Source organism: Heterodontus francisci, chromosome 42 (assembly GCF_036365525.1).
Source record: "Heterodontus francisci isolate sHetFra1 chromosome 42, sHetFra1.hap1, whole genome shotgun sequence".
Classification (NCBI taxonomy): Eukaryota; Metazoa; Chordata; class Chondrichthyes; order Heterodontiformes; family Heterodontidae; genus Heterodontus; species Heterodontus francisci.
In genome coordinates this window covers 20789843-20815153 of record NC_090412.1, presented here as the reverse complement: position 1 = coordinate 20815153, position 25311 = coordinate 20789843, and the positions used below count along the sequence as shown (strand labels likewise).

Genomic DNA, 25311 nt, shown 5'->3' with positions numbered 1-25311 from the left:
GCAGAGGTGTCAATAACCAGGGGACATAGATTTAAGGTAAGGGGAAGGAGGTTTAGAGGGAATTTGAGGAAAGAAAATTTCACCCAGAGGATGGTTGGAATCTGGAACACACTGCCTGAAGGGGTGGTAGAGGTAGGAACCCTCACAACATTTAAGAAGTATTTAGATGAGCACTTGAAATGCCACAGCATACAAGGCTACGGGCCAAGTGCTGGAAAATGGGATTAGAATAGATAGGCTTGATGGCCGGCACGGACACTGTGGGCCGAAGGGCCTGTTTCTGTGCTGTATAGCTCTATGACTCTATGACAATAATAGAGTAGTGTAGCCCAAACATGTTAGATATTTGTGCATGAATATCAGTGATCTATCCTACTATTTATAATCTAGCCAGTAAAAACACCTACAATAGGTGACCTAAATCATTTCTCTTTTCAAGTGTGTTGAATGATTGTGAGCTGCTGTGAACAAAATAAGCTGATATTTTTTGTTTTGATAAATCATGAATCATGGTGACTACACTTGCTATTGAAACTGTCAACCAAGCAGAGTCAAAATGACCATGCAAGTGACAATTTAGTGTTGTTACAGCTGATTAATTCAGCAATGCTATTCATTTTGGTCACTGATATATATCAAACTATAGTAGAAATTCAGACAAGTGGCTCATGCATCTAGATGGCGGACATTCTTTCAGTGATGTGTCGTGGGCTGTTAGTGCCAACCAGATATTTTAACATGCACAATGCAGCTGTAAATTGTCACCTTTGGGAAAAGTTGGTATCAGGGTGAAAAAATGCATGAAAATGATTTAATTAAAATGAATCTTTCAACAGTTCTTCCCAAATTTTGACCATCTCCTTATGTTTGAACGTTTTATTGTTTTCATTGGATTTAAATTGTTATGTTAGCGAGCTGTTTCTCAGATGCATAATTGACGAGCCTCATTCTTCCCAGATCTCACTTTAAGACACTATGCAGACTAGGAAGCTAAAAACTTTGAACCCCCATTTGTTCTCAGCCGGGGCGCTACACTGGCATTGGGAGTCCCACGGACAGGGAGAGGACTCAGCTAAAGGTTCCAACTCCTCATCATCCAGTGACTCCTGCTGGCAAGCGGTGACCTGGGGTGAGGACAGAATCTGTGGTGATGCCCTTCCCAAAATTCAGTTGGCTGGTGACCCTCACTATCCAGGCTCACATGAAGAATGACCAGTTGTGTAAAATCCATGTGGCCATCCAGCATCCCTGGAACAGTACCTTAGCAATCTCTTAGGAGTGAAAGGTACAAAGTAGGATGGGGAAAATTCTTGAAATCACAATCAAAACCCTACTTCCCCAAAGCCAGAATTGCCCTTGAATCAACAGTGCCTTTGTGTGAGATAATTCAAATTTACATGGAATACTTTTGTTTAATGAATGTTGGGTTCATGCCTTTGTCATTGAATGAGGGAATTAATTTCCATTCAAGTACGATTGAAACTAATTTGATTTTGAAAAAGGTACAAATGGAATTCAGTCATGCAATCCATTAGCACCTCATGTAATATGATAAACGGACTTTAGACCCATTGGACAAATGGTATATAGTTCTACAGTGTGTAAAAATCATTGTTCTAATGCTCCAATTGTAAACATTAAATGTTTCTTTATTCTTATAAAGGAGCTGTTCTAGTTTCACATATGTACAGCTTTCACACGGAGCCTGTATCATTTTAGTTTCCACACAAATCATTCCCATTTTGTACTGCCTGTCAAAAGGGGGTAAGGCAGCACTGTGTTGTGCACAAGGAAGTCAAAAGACTAATAAGTTGAGAAAAGGAGCAGTGAAACTGCCAGTAAGGCTAAGCTCTGAGTTTTATTAATGTACATAGGCCCTCTGTGAATACCTCAGCAGGCCAAGGCACTGTTTGTCTGCAGCTGTGGCCAGGCAATTCAAGAGATTTTTTATTGTGAGAAGCGGTTCACGCTCAAAGTTTGCTGTGTAGTCATTTTTTTCCCCATTGCAGTGCATGAAAGTTCCCAGGGTAAATGTTGGAATGCAGGAGCTGGGAATATGACTGGAGCAGCAGGCGGGGTGCTGTGGGGGGAGAGAGTGGGAAAGGAGGTGGGGGCTGGGTGCTGGTGGTTTAGTTTAGTTTAGTTTAGAGATACAGCACTGAAACAGGCCCTTCAGCCCACTGAGTCTGTGCCGACCATCAACCACCCATTTATACTAATCCTACACTAATCCCATATTCCTACCACATCCCCACCTGTCCCTATATTTCCCTACCACCTACCTATACTAGGGGCAATTGCTAATGGCCAATTTACCTATCAACCTGCAAGTCTTTTGGCATGTGGGAGGAAACCAGAACACCCGGCGAAAACCCACGCAAACACACGGAGAACTTGCAAACTCCACACAGGCAGCACCCAGAATTGAACCCGGGTCGCTGGAGCTGTGAGGCTGCGGTGCTAATCACTGGGGTAACTGAGAAAATGTTTTAGTATATTTATTCAACAAACCTTTTCTTAAACATTCTCATGGGAGACAGTTGGTCAGTGTTATGAACTCATGATGCATTTTCTTAATAAATGTTTTTGTTTTCTGCGCCTCTGTATACTTGTCCTGACGCAGAAATTTTGTTTTGGCTGTTGCAGATAAAAGCAGCTAAATCGGAGAAGGAAATGCAGTTGTTGCAGCTACGAAGCCTGCAGTACCTGGAACGATACATTTACCTCATCCTCTTCAATACCTACTTGCATCTGGAAAAGAAAGATTCCTGGCAAAGACCCTTCAGTGTTTGGATGTATGAGGTAAAAGAAAAGCCTGCCACTGTGATATAGTTTTAAACTAGTCTTCTTCCTTAAAGAGATAATCGAAGACCTCAAACATATGAGCAATGTGTCCTTGGTAGCTGGCTGGTCAGGTGTACTCTGAGTCCCAGTACGACAAGTGATCAATCTCATAACATACAAACACAAGTTACATTCACGCCAGGCAATGACTACCTCAAACAGGAGAGAATCTAACCATCTCCCCTTGACATTCAATGACATTACCATCGCTGAATCCCCCACTATCAACATCCTGGGGGTTACTATTGACCAGACACTGAACTGGAGTAGCCATATAAATACCATGGCTACAAGAGCAGGTCAGAGGCTAGAAATCCTACAGCAAGTAACTCACCTACTGACTCCTCAGAGCCTGTCCACCATCTACAAGGCACCAGTCAGGAGTGTGATGGAATACTTTCCACTTGCCTGGATGGGTGCAGCTCCAACAACACTCAAGAAGCTCAACACCATCCAGGACAAAGCAGCCCGCTTGATTGGCACCCCATCCACAAACATTCACTCCCTCCACCACCGATGCACAGTGGCAGCAGTGTGTACCATCTACAGGATGCACTGCAGCAACTGACCAAGGCTCCTTAGACAACCCCTTCCAAACCCACGACCTCCACCACCTGGAAGGACAAGGGCAGCAGATGCATGGGAACACCACCTGCAAGTTCCCCTCCAAGCCACACACCATCCTGACTTGGAACTATATCGCCGTTCCTTCAGTGTCGCTGGATCAAAGTCCTGGAACTCCCTTCCTAACAGCACTGTGGGTGTACCTACCTCACATGGACTGCAGCGGTTCAAGAAGGCAGCTCACTGCCACCTTCACGGGGGCAATTATGGATGGGCAATAAATGCTGTCCTAGCCAGTGATACCCACATCCCATGAATGAATTTAAAAAAAAAGATCACAACCTCCGTTCTAAATCTGCCTCATCACATAGAAGTGAAGCTCATGCAGATGGTCCGAGTGTTGTTTTGGGAAGTATATTGTCTTTCAAGGATTGGAAGGTGATGTCATTTAGATCACCACTGAATTCCTGGAAGACAGAACTTAGAAGGTAGAAGAAAAGAACACTTCCTCAATTACTGCCTTGAGCCTGCTCAAAATATTTGTGTTTGGAAATAAAGTGCAGCTTTTTTTTCGGAATCATCACTGCTCATGGCGGCCAACAGAGGTAATGTCAAGATTTTCTGAGTTTCTGTTCCTAGTGGGGAGCCTGGTCTGCAGACTGCATACATTGGAAATTTTCTGGCATGCCCTCCACCGCCATCATTTGGCTGGGATGGCACATTTGCACAATTTGCCCTTGGGTCTTTGGGAGCACACCACCAGCAAATGACATTGCATCAAAGAACCAGCAACTGGGGTAATAGAGGTCACCACTGTTTGCCTTAGCATGGTGCTATATATGAAGAATGTTGTGGAAAGGTTATAGTTCATATTTGTAAGTGTGGAGAACCACACTGAGCTCAGGACAGTGTATTTTCGGTTATTAGGCCTGACACCCAGGATGAGAACATTAACAGAAATCTAAGTTAAGAAACTGTTACACAGGTTAGTAGTTTTGCTTTGTAAATGACAACTTAGTAATAAGGATTAAGATCTACAGGATAAGGACGCAATTAAACAAGTAGATGAGAATATGTCAGATTCAATAATTGTGACTTTTGATGAAAAGTCAGATAAGCAAAGGCAGTGACCTTAGCAAAACCTTTGCATTTATATAGTGCCTTTTACATCTTCAGGATATTACAGCCAACAAAATGCTTTTGAAGTGCAGTCACTTTGCTATGTAGGTAAATGTGGCAGTGAATTTTCACACAGCACAGTCCCACAAACAGCAGTCTTGTTTTGTTAAATCTTTGATAGAGACAGCAGCCTTCATGTGAGGCACATTGACAGTCTCTGCTTCCTTTTCAAATCTAGCTTTCAATCACCTCTCCTATCTCTTCTGTTAATGGATATAATGAAAAATCCCTCTTCGTATATGCCAACATTTTCACCAATATCAAAGAATTGAGCCCCTAGAGACGCTAAGAGTTTGTGTTTTGTGCACCTCTCAGAATTTCAGTCAGCACATACAGGCCTCAGACAGATCACTAATTCACATCCCATTCAGTCTCGTAAAACATGGCACATACTTGTCTAGGTTCCTCACCACAAACATATGCACATGCAGTTGTGAAATCCACGCACAATGTTTGTTCACCACTTAAAAATGTGATTTATGAAAACTCCAAAAAGACATTGCTTTGTACTAACACAAAAGTGAAGTACTGTTCATGTTCCATGCCCAGCAACCTTTGGAAAGTCCTGGAGAGATTTTAACATACTAAAGCTGCTAAATAAATGTCAATTCTTCAGGAAATATGTACAAAAATTATTTTCATATGTTTGGACATAGAAATTCAGTAGTCAAAGACACAACCTGGAGGGATTGCAGTCCTGATATACCAGAATGAGACCTCGACTCCAAGGGTTAAATTACGAGGAGCGATTACAGGATTGTATTCACTGGAATTTAAAAGGTTAAGGGGTGATTTGATCAAAGTTTCCAAGATATTAAGGGGAACAGATAGGGTAGATGGAGAGAGACTATTTCCGCTGTTTGAGGAGTCTAGGACTGGAGCATGGTCTAAAAATTAGAGCCAGACCTTTTAGGAGTTAAATTAGGAAACATTTCTATGCACAAAGGGTAGAAGTTTGGAGCTCTCTTGCAGAAAAGGCAGTAGATGCTAGATCAATTGTTAATTTTAAATCTGAAATTGATAGATTTTTGTGAATGAAAGGTATTAAGGAATAGTGGGCAATGATGGATATATGGAGTTAGATTGCAAATCAGCCATGATCTCACTGAATGGTAGAACAGGCTTGAGGGATTAAAGAGCCTACTCCTGTACCTATATCCATAAATAATTTGACTTCAGATAATGCAGTTTAATATCATAGCAACACCTTTAACCTAAACTCACCCTCCTCCCAGAGACTGCAGTGACCAAGGCAGGCACCTTCTATCTCTGCTATCTGGAAAAGTAATGCCATTTATTATACATGCTAAATTGATATCAAAATATAAAATGCACTGGAAATAGGCAGCAGCTCAGTCAGCTCAGTGGAGAGCTGTTACCCTGTTGGGTGTGGGCTTTGTCTGCAGTTGTAATCGGTTCTTCACAGTAACTGTGCCCACAACTGCAGAGAGTTCACCATAATGTGTAACATATCAATTTTAATCTCCATCTAGTGGGACTTGAGGTCAAACAGGGATCTCATCCCTATCTAGATCTATGAACTACAAATAATTTTCTCCTGTTTTATTTCATCAACGGTGTGTTACAGCTTTCAAGAGTTATTCCTATAATATCTACAGCACTATTCAGGCAGAAGCAGTGAGTAAAAATTATGGTCTTAGGAATCCCTTTGCAGGACGGACCAGAAAGCAAAAATCACAGTTTGCTGATATGATTTGTCCACCTTCTGTGACATTAATAGTTACTGATCTCAAAGAGTATACAGTGATTGAAATGAGTATTTCTTTAATACCTAGTTGATAATCATTTGAATTACTCTGGTTTCCCTATGAGTTGTTGCAGAGGAAACAATCTTTCATTGAAAAGCTTTCAGGCAGGAAGGTAAGGGTGAAAAACATGCTTCAGTAGATACTGGCAAACTGCAGAGTGTTTTTTTTTAAAGGTTGTGCATGCTGTCAGACACTGTAAAAGTCGTCCTGCAACAATGTTTGGTTTATGAAAAATCTATGCTGGTTTGGCTTCAGTTTCTACAGGATGTTTTACATTACATGCAAGGTAAAAATGGACGTTTTTGTTGGTGCTCAAAAGGTTTAAGTGCTTTAGTGATTCTTCCTTTCATTTCACACCCATCAATTAATCCAGCTAATAAAATCCAAAAGACATTTGTACAATGCTTCTCCTGTGCAGGTGTGAGACACAGAATTTATCCCAATGGAAAATATAACAATACACAAAGTATAGTTCGGCAGAACACTGTAGCAGATGAATCTTTGGTTGATTTAATTGATCATGTCTTTTTGCCTGTTTTGTACTAGAGTACAGTGATGGGTCTGATATAAGAGGACTGTCTATTCTTATAAATTAAAAGGAAATCCAAATTTGAGATGACAAGCTTTTACAAAATAAGTTTGTGAAGTTAGTTGTATCAAATGGTCTGTGAATTTGCTTTGATTTCTTTGAGAGTTATTGGTGTCGACTGCACCGTGGAATGTCCTGTCTGCCCTCATTGTTACATCTGAGTGAGCATTGCGGAGGGGGTGAGTGAGGGAGAGAGATGTTGTAGTCTCTCCCTAGTGCTGATGTCACAGCAACATCTGGGGGAAAACCACAAAATCACAAAAAACAGCGGTAAGTGAAAACATTTGGAATAGGATTTCAATTCAGATTGTCTTTGAAAACAGAATGATGGTTTTAAATACATATGGTTAATATAATCAGTAAACTAGGGGGATTGGGTGGTGGTGTTGCTTTGCACACTATCCTTTCATCTTTTGAGTTGTGGGTTTGAATCTGAGATCGGTCAGATAAAAAAAAAACCTGTCATCTCTGCTGACTGCAGGGATATTCTGTGAAATTATTTTGGACATTTTCAGCCTAGTTTATGGCGGTTGTGAATTGCTTATAATTCAACTAGTTATAGTATAATGCATGACACCAGATAAGTCAACATTGCGACAGAGTGTCACTGGTTCTTTGGTGCTTGCTACAGGGAACTAAATGCAGCAGTGTCCTTTTGAGCAAAACAGTGGTGATTTGAGAAGATCTTTGTCTATCAGTACCAACCGTTTCTTTGCCAGGAGGATAAGAACATTCATTTGATCCATTATGCCCACTTACACAGAACAGATCAGCTTCTTTGGTACAAGGGCATGTGCTCGTAACCATATGTCACCTGATTATCTAATATAAATCTCTTAAAACACTCAGTATTCAATGAAACATTGATAAATTCTTTGTAAATTCTGAGAACTATCTTTCTTTTTGTAGGTCCAGTATACCTATATAACCAACCGCTGCTTACAAAGTAGGGCAAAATATAAAACCAGCTTTCATTTAGCAAATGAGCATCTACTCCACTGCAGACTGATGTGAAGGTTAACTGAGAAACTGGAGACATTAATCACCATTATGTTTTTGTGAATAGACTGGTGATCGGTGCAGAAATACTAGATATGGTATTGTACTGGCAGGAACTAAATTGATGCAGCGTCTCAGAGTACAAAGTGTATTGAAATACAATGAACACAAAAAAAACTCTTATCAGAACACACCTTTGGGCCGTGCTCCACCATGGAGTGTCATATAGAAATGGATGAATGCTGCTTTATGTACGTAATCCTTAAGATTGTTAATGAAGTTGGTGAATATTTGAGGGTCAAGCACAGATTCTTGTGAAAATTCATTAGCCGTTGCTCGTCAACATGATCCCATTTCCTCAGTTGCCACTCATTATTTGCTTTCATTGTGTAACTAATTGCCAATTCACAAATCAAATGCTCCTTTTAAAGGATTGCTTTCATTTATCACTCTTGTGGTCTATCTAGCCAGATACCTCTTGAATGACCTGTTTTAATTGCAATCTGTTAGTTGAACCATTTACACAAAGAGGCCCAGTAAATTAGCAATCATTAATCTCTTGGACAATATTGTTAGTTTTTGGAGGCAGTACTCTCAAGAATGTTGATTTGAATAACCAGTTTGAAGTGGCAATTTAAGGGTTGATAACCTTGATCAGCAAGGATTTTATTTAAATGCTGGAAGACGCATGATTTCCTGACTGTTTTTCACCAGGTCTACCACAAATATTAAGCATCACAGTATATGTCCAAGGTGACTTAATTTTTTAAATAAAAAAGACAGCTGTATGGCTTCTCTATGATACTAAGTCTATGCCAGCCCAGGACATCAACTTAAGAGCATTCCACCAAGTGTACATTCATCATCTTTACAAGACCAGTTTACTTAAACCAAAATTTCTAATTTTAATTTCCTGAGATGTCCCCTACTTTCCTCTATTTTCCTATATTTATCTCTAATTGTAATTTAAAAAAATCTTTAAATGTCCTTTTATATTAGCCCAGTTTTCATCTGTTGCTAGTTCCTTAATTTTGTGATGTGCTTATATTTCCCTTGTACTTCTCTTGCTCCCATTATCACTTTGACCTCTGTCACTGGAGTAAATTTTAACTTCAGATCTTTGGTTAAAAAGAAATGCAATTTCTTAACTGGCAGACTGGTACAAAAGGTGAAGTCACACGGGATCAGAGGTGAGCTGGCAAGATGGATACAGAACTGGCTCGGTCATAGAAGACAGAGGGTAGCAGTGGAAGGGTGCTTTTCTGAATGGAGGGATGTGACTAGTGGTGTTCCGCAGGGATCAGTGCTGGGACCTTTGCTGTTTGCAGTATATATAAATGATTTGCAGGAAAATGTAGCTGGTCTGATTAGTAAGTTTCCAGACGACACAAAGGTTGGTGGAGTTGCAGATAGTGACGAGGATTGTCAGAGGATACAGAAGGATATAGATCGGTTGGAGACTTGGGCAAAGAAATAGCAGATGGAGTTTAATCTGGACAAATGTGAGGTAATGCATTTTAGAATGTCTAATACAGGTGGGAAGTATACAGTAAATGGCAGAACCCTTAGGAGTATTGACAGGCAGAGAGATCTGGACGTACAGGTCCACAGATCACTGAAAGTGGCAACGCAGGTGGATAAAGTAGTCAAGAAGGCATACGGTATGCTTGCCTTCATCGGTCGGGGTATAGAGTATAAAAATTGGCAAGTCATGTTGCAGCTGTACAGAACCTTAGTTAGGCCACACTTAGAATATTGCGTACAATTCTGGTCACCACGCTACCAGAAGGATGTGGAGGCTTTGGAGAGGGTACAGAAGAGGTTTACCAGGATGTTGCCTGGTCTAGAGGGTATTAGCTATGAGGAGAGGTTGGATAAACTCAGATTGTTTTCACTGGAACAACGGAGGTGGAGGGGCGACAGGATAGAGGTTTACAAAGTTATGAGTGCATGGACAGAGGGGATAGTCAGAAACTTTTTCCCAGGGTGGAAGAGTCAGTTACTAGGGGACATAGGTTTAAGGTGAGAGGGGCAAAGTTTAGAGGGGAATGTGCGAGGCAAGTTCTTTACACAGAGGGTGGTGAGTGCCTGGAACTTGCTGCCGGGGGAGGTGATGGAAGAAGGTACGATAGCGACGTTTAAGAGGCATCTTGACAAATACATGAATAGGATGGGAATAGAGGGATACGGACCCCGGAAGTGCAGAAGGTTTTAGTTTAGACGGGCATCAAGATCGGTGCAGGCTTGGAGGGCCGAATGGCCTGTTCCTGTGCTGTACTGTTCTTTGTTCTTTCTTTGTTCTTTGTTTTGCTGCTGTGAAGTTTTCCAGAAGAATTTCCTGAACTGTGTTCTCATATCACAAAATTCTACTCTGTTAAAGTCTGGCTTTTTATTATTCCACTACCCATCCCCCCCACCCCATGTTTGGCACTTGTCCTAATTAATATGTTCATTTTGAATATGATCCTCAAAAATTACATGCTTTCCTGCCACAAGGCTGCTTTCTTTTTGGTGCCTCATTGCTGAACACCAGACATAACACATCAACTTTACAAATTTGATTTGCGTGGGATGACAAAATGCATTCTCCAGTTGTTTCATTTATTGGGTTTCCTTCCTTTTTCCCTTCACTCCCCATTCCTTTCTTACAGTGCTGACCTGCAGCCCATTTACACTTAAGGTCAATGACTCTTTTTTTTTCCCCGCAATCTCCATTATGTGCCCATTTTTATGGAAGCCAGCTAAAAGTGGTAATTAGTAGTTTGCTTCTCATGGCCTCTTTCCTACTCTAACTTGAGCTCAAGCTAAGCTTTTTAACAAACATTTTCTTCCCTTCTTACTAGGCATCTCCACATCACACACTCAATGAGAGGGCAGGCAGCCAACCAGTTACAGCTGAACTTCAGTGCTCTGGTGATTGTTTTTGGAGCACAGAGATACTCTCTGCTTTAAGTATTCTTCCCTCTCTCTGTGGAAGTACCTGGCCTCAAGTTATAATCGCACTCTGATTTGTCTGATGTGCTTCACAGTTACTGCATGACTGGAATCAGAAACTAATTGTACACAAAATCCGAGTACAGCTTTTCTGTCCCACAGCATATTGAACTGCACGATGCAGAACCACCCAAGACAAATTGATTTGGATTGCTAAACCCTGAACCTCCTGATTCTGAGGTGAGGGTGCTACCCACTAAACCACAGCACAGTATAACCTCCAGCTTCAGTTATCACATCATCTTTAACTTGTAATGCAATTCCTTGCTTCATTTTATAATAGGTCTGTACCTCCTAAATACTCTTTGGGCTGAATTTTATGGCCCCTCCCCCGAGACGGGTTTGGAGGCGGGGGCCCCAGAGAATTGCAATGAGGGCGGAGGGCCTGTCACAACATAATTTTGTCAGGGGCGGGACAGGCCAAAGATGACCTTCCCGCCCAGAGGCCAATTGAGGTCCTTAAGTGGCCTATTAACAGCCTCTTAAGGGCCTTTTCCTGCTGCCGCTAGAATTTTACCAGCGGTGGGGGGGAGGCCTCTGCCACACGGGGGGGCGGCACAGTGGCGCAGTGGTTAGCACCGCAGCCTCACAGTTCCAGGGACCCGGGTTCGATTCCGGGTACTGCCTGTGTGGAGTTTGCAAGTTCTCCCAGTGTCTGCGTGGGTTTTCTCCGGGTGCTCCGGTTTCCTCCCACAAGCCAAAAGACTTGCAGGTTGATAGGTAAATTGGCCATTGTAAATTGTCACTAGTATAGGTAGGTGGTAGGGAAATGTAGGGACAGGTGGGGATGTTTGGTAGGAATATGGGATTAGTGTAGGATTAGTATAAATGGGTGGTTGATGTTCGGCACAGACTCGGTGGGCCGAAGGGCCTGTTTCAGTGCTGTATCTCTAATCTAATCTAAAAAATCTAATCTAAAATGAGACAACCTCACTATGGGCTTGGTTGGGGGGGGGCCCTCCTCTGTGGGCAATGTGTGGCCCACAGAGGGCCCCTGTTGGGAAAACTTCCAAATCCCTGAACCACCCTTCCCCTGCACTAAACGCCCACCCTCCTCACTGGGGTCTCTTGGTGTGGCCCTGGCAACCCCTCCTCACTGACCTCATGTGTGGGCTCCAGCACTGGGCCTGGGTCCAAGGCCTCTTGCAGTACCTGCAGTGGCCACCACTTCCAGTGGAGCTGCCAGTACTGCTGAGGTGTCAGCCCTGTAATTGGCCGGCAGCTCTTGGAGGTGGGATCCCCATCCCTTTAAAAGATCGGGGATCCTGGCACTGTAGGTTAATTGGCCCGGCACTGTAGAATCACACCAGGGGAAGGAGGTGGGATGGGGGTGGATCCAGCTGGGATTCCCCCTGCCTTTTCAGTCTGGTGCCAGGAGCCTCAAAGTGGGCACAAAATCCAGCTAAAATATGTCATTTATCAATCCTCTGGTTTCTGCATTGCCAGTGACGCAAAAGGTTGTTGAAGTACAGTTCAATGAGGGCATAGAACCTAGAAAAGGTAAACGTTTGTTCTCACAGTTGTGGATATTAAAATACTTAATTCAGAAGTGCACCATTAAGCCTAAAACACCTTGGGCATTGGCTGTTGCTGAGTTCCAAATGGTTTCATAGGGAGAGTGGGAGCGGGCATTTCTGCTCTCTGATCCGATTCTGTGCTTTTAATGTTGCATGTGGGATTTCAGTGGCCTTTTTCTAGTATTTGCAATTTTCACTGGTTAACACTGGGCATTCTAATTGTATTTGAAAGTTTTTCAGTTCTCTATTTCATCTCCCATGACCCAGAATACAAACTGCCAGGATGTCCTCCACCAGCAAATTCATTTATGCTAATGGTTTTGGCCAGCACCATTGAATCTGGCGGTTGGGAGTATCAGTAATTTTGTTAATTCTGCCATTTTGCCTGCCAGCACCTTAAAGAATCCAGATACCGCCAATATTGAACCCTTACTCTCAAATTCCCCATAATGTTTATATCTCTTACACTGAATGTTACCAAATGCCCAATGATGTTTAGTATGCCCGTATGAAATACCACCAATGGCGCTTTCTTTCATCTTCCAGTACTTTATTCACAGCTCCGCCAACAGGTGTAGGATCCCGATTCGCATGTCTAAACAGCCTCCCATCTGTTTTGTGTAGGAGTGCTTGGTGTGCCCATTTAAAAGCCTGCTTGAAAGATACTTCAGGCGAGCAAATGGGTACACGAGGTCTTTACCAGCCTTTCAACCAACAGTAACCTGTTTTTCAGGTGAGAAATGGATGACCAGGGAGTTGACAGACTCCTTGTGCCTTGTTCTTGCTCCTCCATTGTTTCATCCAAGCTTACGGCTGTGAATCAGTCAAGTTCCAATCTTTTCTATAATATTTAGATTTTTCTCCTTGCGTCCTTTTTTTTGGTGACAATTATCGATGGGAAGGTTACTGTCCTGCTCATTGCAGCATCCAATTGTTAGTGATTCCGGGGTTTTCACCTTGACCACTTGATGCAGGATTTCATTGCATATATAGATCACTCTTTGCCAAATTCAACTTTGGTTCGGTTTTGGAAAATCTATATGGTGAATCTAATGCTCCAATTCGCTAGTCCCTGTCACTGATAGAGGAATGTTCACTTTATTTGGAAAGGCAACTTCAGAGTGTTGTGCACAAAGAAGATATGTTTTAATAAAGTAAATAAGTAAAGCATCCAAAACTGGAAGAGGTTGATTAAAATAGCCTTATTCTCATAGGAATGGCAAAGTCTTCTTTTAAGCAATATTTTACACATTATGCAATATTGGTATTTCATTAAAATAAATATTTGTAAATATAGTTCAAATAGACCAGCTAATAGGATTTACATGAATGCGCCAACGTTGTCTAAAGCTTTATCCAGTTCATAAATGATGCATATATTGTAGCTGGTTTATTTGTGAGCTGCGTTTAACTGTTTGGGTTTTTTTATTCGTTCATAGGATGCGGGCATCGCTGGTTAGGCCAGCATTTATTGCCCATCCCTAATTGCCCTTGAGAAGGTGGTGCTGAGCTGCCTTCTTGAACCGCTGCAGTCCCTGTAGGGTAGGGATGCCCACAGTGCTGTTAGGAAGGGAGTTCCAGGATTTTGACCCAGTGACAGTGAAGGAATGGCGATATAGTTCCAAGTCAGGATGGTGTGTGGCTTGGAGGGGAACTTGCAGGTCGTGATGTTCTCAAGCATTTGCTGCCCTTGTCTTTCTAGTTGGTAGAGGTCGCGGGTTTGGAAGGTGCTGTCGAAGGAGCATTGGTGCGTTGCTGCAGTACATCTTGTAGATGGTACTCACTGCTGCCACTGTGTGTCAGTGGTGGAGGGAGTGAATGTTTGTGGATGGAGTGCCAATCAAGTGGGCTGCTTTGTCCTGGATGGTGTCGAGCTTCTTGAATGTTGTTGGAGCTGCATCCATCCAGGCAAGTGGAGAGTATTCCATCACACTCCTGACTTGTGCCTTGTAGATGGTGGACAGGCTTTGGGGAGTCAGGAGGTGAGTTACTCGCTGCAGGATTCCTAGCCTCTGACCTGCTCTTGTCACCACGGTATTTATATGGCTACTCCAGTTCAGTTTCTGGTCAATGGTAACCCCCGGGACGTTGATGGTGGGGGACTGAGCGATGGTAATGCCATTGAATGTCAAGGGGAGATGGTTAGAGTCTCTCTTGTTGGAGATGGTCATTGCCTGGCACTTGTGTGGCGCGAATGTTACTTGCCACTTATCAGCCCAAGCCTGGATATTGTCCAAGTCTTGCTGCATTTCTACACAGACTGCTTCAGTATCTGAAGAGTCACAAATGATGCAGAACATTGTGCAATCATCAGCGAACATCCCCAATTCTGATCCTATGATTGAAGGAAGGTCATTGGTGAAGCAGCTGAAGATGGTTGGGCCTAGTACACTATCCTGAGGAACTCCTGCAGTGATCTGGAGCTGAGATGATTGACCTCCAACAACCACAACCATCTTCCTTTGCGCTAGGTATGACTCCAACCAGCGGAGGGTTTCCCCCCTGATTCCCAATAACTTTAGTTTTGCTAGGGCTCCTTGATGCCATACTCGGTCAAATGCTGCCTTGATGTCAAGGGCAGTCACTCTCACCTCACCTCTTGAGTTCAGCTCTTTTATCCATGTTTGAACCAAGTCTGTAATGAGGTCAGGAGCTGAGTGGCCCTGGCAGAACTCAAACTGAGCAGGTTATTGCTAAGCAAGTGCTGCTTGATAGCACTGTCGACGACACCTTCCATCACTTTACTGATGATTGAGAGTGGACTGATGGGGTGGTAAATGGCCGGGTTGGACTTGTCCAGCTTTTTGTATACAGGACATACCTGGGCAATTTTCCGCATTGCCGGCTAGATGCCAGTGTTGCAGCTGTACTGGAACAGCTTGGCTAGGGGCACGTCAAGTTAAAGGCCTGCTCAGGTCAGGGTAAAAAAAACCCTACCCAAACCCGACAGGACCAAATCGGATCCAAGCCCTTACCGGCCTGCGTCCCTCCAATTTTTCCTGCACCCGACCCGACCACTGGAATGTTCCCTTTACTTACTTTGCAACTCCCAATCTTCAGGAAGCTGCAGCATGAGCTTTGATGATATCGTAGAGATGCTCACTGCGCAGACTGAGTGTCCCTCCTTGGCGTCCTGGACTCCCAGCTCAGGTAGGTTTTTTACTTTTAACACTTACCTGCAATTCTTCCTGTGTGTGTCTGACCCAAACCGAGCCCAAAAGTTGGACCCGGAACAGCGACCCGAACCGAACCTGACATGTCATCGGATTCCGTCGGGATCGGGTCGGGTAGCAGGCCTTTACAGCAAGCTCTGGATCACAGGTCTTCAGTACTATTGCTGGAATGTTGTTAGGACCCATAGCCTTTGCAGTATCCATTGCCTTCTGTCGTTTCTTGATGTCATGCAGAGTGAATCGGACTGGCTGTAGACTGGCATCTGTGATGCTGGGGACTTCAGGCAGAGGCCGAGATGGATCATCAACTCGGCATTTCTGGCTGAAGATTGTTGCAAATGCTTCAGCCTTGGCTTTTGCACTGATGTGCTGGGCTCCCCCATCATTGAGGATGGGGATATTTGTGGAGCCACCTCCTCCAGTTAGTTGTTTAATTGTCCACCACCATTCATGACTGGGTGTGGCAGGACTGCAGAACTTAGATCTGATCCGTTGGTTATGGAATTGCTTAGCTCTGTCTATCGCATGCTGCCTACGCTGTTTGGCACATAAGTAGTCCTGGCTTGTAGCTTCATCAGGTTGACCCCTCATTATGAGGTATGCCTGGTGCTGCTCCTGGCATGCCCTCCTGCACTCTTCATTGAACCAGGGTTGGGCTCCCCGCTTGATGGTAATGGTAGAGTGGGTGATATGCTGGGCCATGAGGTTACAGATTGTGGTTGAGTACAATTCTGCTGCTGCTGATGTCCCACAATACCTCATGGATGCCCAGTTTTGCATTGCTATATCTGTTTGAAATCTGTCCTATTTGGCACAGTGGTAGTGCCACACAACACGATGGATGGGATCCTTAATGAGAAGACGGGACTTCATCTCCACAAGGACTGTGTGGTGGTCACTCCTACCAATACTGTCATGGACAGAAGCATCTGCGGCAGAAAGATTGGTAAGGACGAGGTCAAGTATGTTTTTCCCTCTTGGTTCCCTCACCACCTGCCGCAGACCCACTCTCGCAGATATGTCCTTTAGGACTCGGCCAGCTTGGTCAGTAGTGGTGCTACCGAGCCAGTCTTGGTGATGGACATTGAACTCCCCCACCCAGAGTACTTTGCCACCCTCAGTGCTTCCTCCAAATGGTGTTTAACATGGAGGAGCACTGATTCATCAGCTGAGGGAGGGTGGTAGGTGGTAATCAGCAGGAGGCTTCCTTGCCCATGTTTGACCTGATGCCATGAGACTTCATGGGGGTTCAGAGTCGATGTTGAGGACTCCCAGGGCGATTCCCTTCTGACTGTATACCATTGTACTGCCAGGTCTGGCCTGTCAGTGGAACGGGACATACCCAGGGTTTGTGATGGCGATGTTTGGGGCATTGGATGTAAGGCATTATTCCATGAGTATGACTATGTCAGGCTGTTGCTTGACTAGTCTGTGGGACAGCTCTCCCAACTTTGGCACAAGCTCCCAGATGTTAGTAAGGAGGACTTTGCAGGGTTGACAGGGCCGGGTTTGTCATTGTTGTTTCTGGTGCCTAGGTCGATGCTGGGTGGTCCGTCCGGTTTCATTCTTTATTGACTTTGTAGCGGTTAGAAACAACTGAGTGGCTTGCTAGAGCATTTAGGAGTCAACCACATTGCTGTGGGTCTGGAATCAGATGTAGGCCAGACCAGGTAAGGACGGCCGATTTCCTTCCCTAAAGGACATTCGTGAACCAGATGGGTTTTTACAACAATCGACAATGGTTTCATGGCCATCATTAGGCTAGGTTTTAATTCCAGATTTATTAATTGAATTCAAATGCTACCTTCTGCTGTGGTGGGATTCAAACCCAGAGCAATACTCTGGATCTCTGCATTAGTAGTCCAGTGACAATACCACTATGCCACCGCCTCCCCACTTTGATCTGCACTTTTATCCGTAACTGCAGTTTCGGAAGGTTTTCAGCTGGAATTTACAAGCTTATTCTGCTTCTTTTGTCACTGCTTGTTTCACATGTTAAACTTAATGAAGTCTGGGTTTCTTGTTTTCGTTGTTACATTAATCACTATCTGTGGTTTGGTCAGCTGTACTCATACAGTAAAGACTGGAATTTATGTGCATTCCTTACAAATTACTGTCCAGCTGACAAGTCCCCCATCAACTGCAGTAGTTCTAACTTGACACTAAATTTGTATCTATCAATGTAATAATGCATCATATCAACAAATTTTTTTCATGAGTTGGAGCCATTTCTCACATTAGAAATTTATTTCTCCATTATCTTTTTTTGAAATAGTTTGAAATTTAGGAAAGATCGCTTTCATAAAGGCAGGCATCTAGCAAGATTTCTGCTGGGTTTTAGTTCACCAGGCAGCATTATAGTTGGGAGGAGAGTGCAGATGCCAACAGGATGCCTTGTTGAGGGCCATTATATAAGGCCTTGAGTTTGTCACAATCTTGGCCCAGATTGAGTGGCCAGTGCCAAAGTGATGGGGCTTGCCGCAGACCTCAAAGAAAGCTTCCTGCAAAGATCTAGCTCTCTCTGTGCAATTAAATGTGAAATCCAGAAGTTGCTGTCAGTGATTCTCTGCTTCTACATAGCATGCACAGTTGAAGTCCCCACCAGACTGCAATTAAGTAGAAGTCACTGAACTGATGAGAACTTGCCCTTTTGCGCTATTAGTCTTGCTGTAAAAACACTTGGAAAAATTTACACCTTGTTGAATGAGGTGCAACTGCGTTTTTGGCAGCATTCGTAAATACTGCTGAAAAACTTCTCTGGCCCTGGAAAAGTAATTTTATATTTGTGGAGTGTCAAATTTCTCCATTATGATGAAATCATATTCTTAAATTTTATTAAAAAGTTTGTTTGGATTCTTATTTGAATTTCCCCTTTCCCGACGTCAATTTGAATCTGACCACAAGTCAAAGGGATTTCAAAGTATCCAACAACAGTGATGTCATCAAGCAGGGTAACAGCCAATCATGTTGTATTCTCACAGACAGCAAATCAGAAAGCAGAAGCTACTGATTCTCCTTCACTTTTAATTACATTTTACAGAGAGAAAAATAAATGTTTGGAACATACACATGGGATTAAGATAGAACCTGAAATATCAAACAGACTTTAAAAACATTTGAAAATGTGGATTTTTTTTATTATAATGGGGAAATTTGACATTCTACAAATATAAAAATATTTTACCAGGGCCAGTAAAGTTCTTCAGTAATTATGAACTTAGTACGCAGCTTAAAAACCCAGTTACACCTCATTCAACAAGGTGTAACTTTTTCAAGCGTTTTAACAGAGAGACTAATCGCGTAAATGGGCAAGTTTTCATTTGTTCGGTGATTTCTACTTGATTGCAGTCTGGTGAGCTCTTCAACAGTGTGCTATGGAGAAGCGTAGAATCACTGACAGTAATTTCTGGATTTTGCATTTAATTGCACATACATGTGGACGCCAGACATTGTTGTCAGTTTAAGGAGTAATGACAGTGAACATTGACAATTACGCCGTCATTACTACTGCAAAATCTGGGTCAAAGCTTTATTGTAGCAGGTCTTATTTTAATCCCATTTTCTTGGAAATTATAGGGAAATCTCCAGATTGCATTATTTTATACTGTTTACTTCTAAATGCGGTTATATTTCTAAGCCTGGTCATTTTCTTTAGCCTGGCACCTAATTATTTTGGGGCACTGTTGCATGTACACTGGATTGAGTCTGACACCTGGTGAGAGCAATGCTGAGCTTTGCAGAACTTGTCAGTAAAAAGGGGAGGTCTAAATATTAATGTCACAGCTGACTAGATAGCTTTCTAATGGTACAATGAAGTTATGCTGCAGCTGGTGTTAAGCTGAAGAAAGCAAAAGGAAGGGGTAATGTTGAATTTAGTTAGGCTGCGCTTTAATTATTGTGTACAGATTTTGGCACTATATTATAAAAGAATATGAAAGCAATGGAAAAGGTTCAGCACAGATTCTCTAGGATGCCAGCAAGGATGAGGGACTACAGTTATGAAGAGAGGTTAAAGCTTTTTGACTAGAGGTGTTAAGAGTAAATGGTGACTTGATAGAGGTCTTCAAAAAGGGTTTGAATGAAGTAAGTAGGATACAAATTTACAATAAAAGTTAAAGGGAAGGTTACACAAAAATATAGAGGGTGATTGGAATGTCAAATTTTCTGCAGCAAACAATTATTGAAGCAGCGCCTATAACTTCTTTTAAAAGATTAGACGTTCACTTAAAAAAGAGGAACATTAAATGACATGGGGAGGAAGCAGCAGAGTGGGATTTGACTGGGTCACTGATGATGGGCCGAGTTAATTGTTTCTGTGCTGCACAATGGTTTTCCAAAGCAGTAGAGTACCTCACTGATTTGTTCAATGAAAGGAAAAGTGCTGTTCCTTCGGCGATTTCATAGCTGAGGACCTGCACACATCATGCATTGTATGTGTTTAAGATAACTGGCCTATTGCTGCTTGTTTATTTATTTATCTGCATAGTAACTTTTTAGGGATCTATTGAACAATGTACGTATTGAGTATTAGGATTCATGTGAGGATAGTTAGGATGATTGAAATGGATTAATACCTTTGGTCATTTCAAATCCAGTGTAATATGTAATCTGAGCACATTACTTACAGCTCTCCACTGACTAAGCATACATTACAAGCACTAACAGTACAGAAAGGCCACTACTGTATTAGGATCAAATACTAATACAAGATTTCAGCAGAATGGATGAGATTAAGTTACTACACTCATAGCTATCATTTTAAATGTATCCTAAGGGGGATTATCAGATCATAAATATCTATTTAGTTCTTCCTAATGCTAGTTTTATTTGTTTTATCATTACCCACTGGTCCTTTTGTGTTAAAACTCCATTTGTAGCATTGGATACTGCAATAGTTAGAACACCTCTGAGACCTGGGTTTTGAATTATTTCAAATTAATTAAATTTGAGCGACCTTAGCCCAGCTCCTTCCAGGCGTGAATGCAGTGCCCAAAACTAAAAATAGTTGATCATGAAGTGACATTAAAGTGTAGGTTTCAGTCAAAGATCCTTCAAGCAGAGTTGATGTAGGAAATTAAAATTTTGCAATGGGGGGCGGTTGTGCGGTTTAAGGTGCATTGATGAAGCAGTGTGGAGTAAGTTTCACCCTACGCTCAATATGCCTGGTTGAAGGGGCCTAGTACTGATTATCTTTTTCATGTTGCATTCAAAATTTACACCTCCCCTGAAATAACCCGAGGAACACTTTTTTTTTGTGGTTATTTAATACCACAATTCATCACAATAACTCTATTTTGGAATAAAAACAGAAAGTGCTGGAAATACTCAGGTCTGGCAGCATCTGTGGAGAGAGAAACCTTTAATGTTTTCAGGTCTGTGACCTTTCATCAGAATTGTAAAGTAATGTCGAAATGTCAGAGGTTTTGAGAAGTAAAAGGGGGGGGGGGGGGCGGGGGAGAGGAACAAAAGGTAAGGTCTGTGATAGGGTGGAGGGGCGGAGAGATTAAATGACAAAGATGTCCTGGAACAAAAGGCAAAGGGAGTGGTAATAGTTGTAGTAAAAGACAAAGCATTTGTCCACAGACAGTATCAATGGCAGAATAATTAGCAACTCTGTCTGGAAGCAAAAACATGAAAATAAGTCATGGTCTGAAGTTGTTGAACTCAATGTTGAGTCCAGAAGGCTGTAAAGTGTCTAATCGGAAGATGAGATGCTGTTCCTCGAGCTTGAGTTGACCTTCACTGGAACACTGCAGAAGGCCGAGGACAGATATGTGGGCGTGAGAGCAAGGTGGTGAATTAAAATGGCAAGCAACCAGAAGCTCGGGGTCATGCTTGCGGATTGAGCGGAGGTGTTCCGCAAAGAGGTCATCCAATCTGCGTTTGGTCTCCACAATGTAGTGGTGACCGCATTGTGAGCAGTGAATACAGTATACTAAATTGAAAGGAGTATAAGTAAATTGCTGCTTCACCTGGAAGGCGTGTTTGGGGCCTTGGATGGTGAGGAAAGAAAGGGCAGGTATTACACCTCCTGCGATTGCATGGGAAGGTGCTGTGGGAAAGGGACGAGGTGTCAGGGGTAGTGGAGAAGTAGACCAGGGTGTCGCAGAGGGAATGATCACTTCAGAATGCTGACAGGGGAGGGGCGGGGAAGATGTGTTTGGTGGTAGCATCATGCTGGAGGTGGCGGAAATGGCGGAGGATGATCCTTTGGATAGAGAGGCTGGAGGGATGGAAAGTGAGGACAAGGGGAACCCTGTCACAGTTCTAGGAGGGAGGGGAAGGGGTGAGGGTAGAAGTGCAGGAAATGGGTCGGACAGCGTCGAGGGCCCTGTTGGCCACAGTGGGGAGGAATCCTTGGGTGAGGGAAAAGGAAGACAGATCAGAAGTGCTGTTGTGGAACGTTACATCATCAGAACAGATGTGTCGAAGAAACTGGGAGAATGGAATGGAGTCCTTACAGGAGGCATGGTGTGAAGAAGTGTATTCAAGGTAGCTGTGGGAGTCGGTGAGCTTATAATGAATTTTAGTAGACAGCCTATCCCCAGAAATGGAGACAGGGAAGTCGAGGATGAGAAAGGAAATGTCGGAGATGGACCATGTAAAGGTGAGAGAAACATGGAAATTGGAAGCAAAGTTGATGAAGTTTCCCAGTTCTTGGCGAGAGCAGAAAACGGCACCGACACAGTCATCAATGTACTGGAAAAAGAGTTGGGGGAGGGGGCCTGAGAAGACTGGAACAAGGAATGTTCCACATACCCCACAAAAAGACAGGCATAACTGGGACCCATGCAGGTACCCATAGCAACACCTTTTATTTGAAGGAGAAGTTGTTCAATGTGAGAACAAGTTCAGCCAGGCGGAGGGGGGTGGTGGTGGATGGGAACTGGTTGGGCCTCTGTTCAAGGAAGAAGCGGAGAGCCATCAGACTGTCCGGGTGGGGTGAGAGGTGTAGAGATATTGGGCGTCCGTGGTGAAGAGGAGGTGGTTAGGGCCAGGAAGCTGGAAATTGTTGATGTGACGTAGGGCAGCAGAAGAGTCACGGATGTAGGTGGCAAGAGACTGGAGAGGGGGAGGAAGGAACAGTCAAGTTAGGAAGAAATAGGTTTTGTGGGGCAGGAATAGGCTGAAACAATGGGTCTACCAGAACAGACCTGTTTGTAAATTTTGGGAAGGAGGTAGAAGCGGGCTCTTTGGGGTTACGGGACAATGGGATTGAAAGCTGTAGAGGGAAGAGCTCCAGAGAAGATGTGGTCAGTGACAGCCCAGGAGACAGTGGCTTGATGTTCGGTGGTGGGGTTATGGTCCAGGGGAAAGTAGTAAGAAGTGTCTGAGAAGTGGCGCTCAGCCTCTGTAAGGTAGAGATCGGTATGCTAGACAACAACAGCGCCACCCTTGTCAGCAGGTTTGATCACAATGTCAGGGTTAGACCTGAGAGAATGGAGTGCAGCAAGTTCAGAGGGAGACAGGTTGGAGTGAGTGAAGGGAGCAGAGAAATTAAGGTGGCCAATGTCACACCGACAGTTCTCAATGAAAAGATCAAGAGTGGGTAAGAGGCCAGAGGGAGGGGTCCAGATGAAGGGAGAATACTGGAGGCAGGTGAATGGGTCCTCTGGTCGGGGGGAGGACTCCCGGCTAAGATTCCACTTTGGAGTCTTGGTAATTGCCAACACTAAGGAAGAAACAAAATAAAATTCAACCGCTTCCTTAAAAAAAACAAAATTGTGCCCATAGTATGAGGAAAAGAATAAAAAAAAGTAGACATTGAAGGTGAGGAGTTTGGAATTTTTAGGTCTAAGAGGTGAAGAGATGGATTGTAGCTGGGAGCAGTTTATGGAAGGGGTGGAGAGAAATATGGGATGTGAAGAAAAGTATATGAGGCTAGTGTCCACTTGAGACTCTTGTATGGTGTTAAGGGTTTTAACCCAATAAAGACACAGACACTGTTTGCTTTTGGAACACGCAGTATAAGGATGTTGGGTATTACCTTGAAGGATAGAGTAGCGTGTGTACAATAGCAGAGCACAGTATGGTGATAAAATGATAACGTGTGTGATATATGTGCTATATAATTTGTGCATGCACAGTGCTAGCAAATTCTAGAACCCAAATTGGCAGATTTTGTTTAAGGCATTTGCCGTTAGCCTTTCTGGGCTCATGTTACATTGAATATGCAGTTCTAAAATAGGCCTTTCAGCCCAGCTGGTATTCCTCAGAGGGATGATGGTTATGAATTTGCCCTCCTATTATAAACCTTTGGCTGGCAAGTGTGCATATTGGGAATCTGGTTGTGTGATGGATGGGAAAACCAGGGTTGCACGCCCAAATTCCCAAGATGTCATAGAGTAATTTACAGCACAGAAGGAGGCCATTCGGTCCATCGAGTCCATACCGGCTCTCTGCAGAGCAATCCAGTCAGTGCTGCTTCACTAATCAATCCCTGTATCCCTGCAAGTTTATTTCCTTCAACTGGCCATCCAATTTCCTTTTGAAATCATTGATTGTCTCCACTTCCACCACCCTCGTGGGCAGCGAGTTCCATTACCACCCACAGCATAAAAAAGTTCTTCCTCATATTCCCCCTGCATCTCTTACCCAAAATCTTCTATCTGTGTCCCCTAGACCTTGTATCATTAGTTAATGGGAACAGTTTTTCCTTGTTTAAGTTACCTATGCCTGTCATCATCTTGTACACCTCTATTAAATATCCCCTCCATCTCCTTTGCTCTAAGGAGAACAAACCCAGCTTTTCCAATCTACTCTTGTCACTAAAATCCCCCATCCCTGGAACCATTCTGGTAAATCTCCTCTGCACCCTCTCAAGGACCCTCACATCTTCCTAAAGTGTGGTGACCAGAACTGGATGCAATACTCCAGCTGGGGCCTAACCAGAGCTTTATAAAGGTTCAGCATAACTTCCCTGCTTTTGTACTCAATGCCTCTATTTATGAAGTCCAAGATCCCATATGCTTTGCTAACCACTCTGTCATGTCTTGCCAACTTCAAAGATCGATGCACATGCACCCCCAGGTCCCTCTATTCCTGCACACTCTTTAGAACTGTGCCATTAAGTATATGTTGCCTCCCCCATTCCTTTTGCCAAAATGCATTACCTCACACTTGTCAGTATTAAATTCCATCTGCCACCTGTCTGCCCATTCTGCTAGTCGATCTATGCCCTGTTGCAGGCAGTTCATATCATCCTCACAGTTTGACACCATACCTGGATGTGTGCTATTGGCAAATTCTGAAATTCTACTCTGTATTCTAAAATCCAAGTCATTTATATGTAGCAAAAAAAAGCAGTGGATCCACACTGACCCTTGGGGAACACCACTGTCTACCATCCTCCAGTCTGAAAAACGACCATTTTCTACGACTCGTTTTCTGTCCTTAAGCCAGTTTTTTTTATCCAGTTGGACACACCCTCCTATTCCATGAGCCTCAATTTTGTTGAGCAGCCTTTTATGTGGTACTTTATCAAACGCTTTCTTAAAATCCATATAAATAACATCCACTGCATTCCCTTCATCACGGGTGGCGCAGTGGTTAGCACCGCAACCTCACAGCTCCAGCGACCCGGGTTCGATTCTGGGTGCTGCCTGTGCGGAGTTTACAAGTTCTCCCTGTGACCGCGTGGGTTTTCACCGGGTGCTCCAGTTTCCGCCCACCACCAAAGACTT

General features: G+C 43.4%; 1 protein-coding gene across 5 annotated transcripts in view; it reads left to right on the top strand.

The window, feature by feature from the left end:
* LOC137355508 (paladin-like) overlaps window positions 1-25311 on the top strand; it is a 261128-nt gene that overhangs the window by 199014 nt on the left and 36803 nt on the right. For all 5 annotated transcript variants that reach the window (XM_068020731.1, XM_068020730.1, XM_068020733.1 and 2 more), the window contains one exon: window positions 2647-2802. In XM_068020731.1, coding sequence (XP_067876832.1) covers window positions 2647-2802 — 156 coding nt within the window. The remainder of the gene's footprint in view (window positions 1-2646; window positions 2803-25311) is intronic.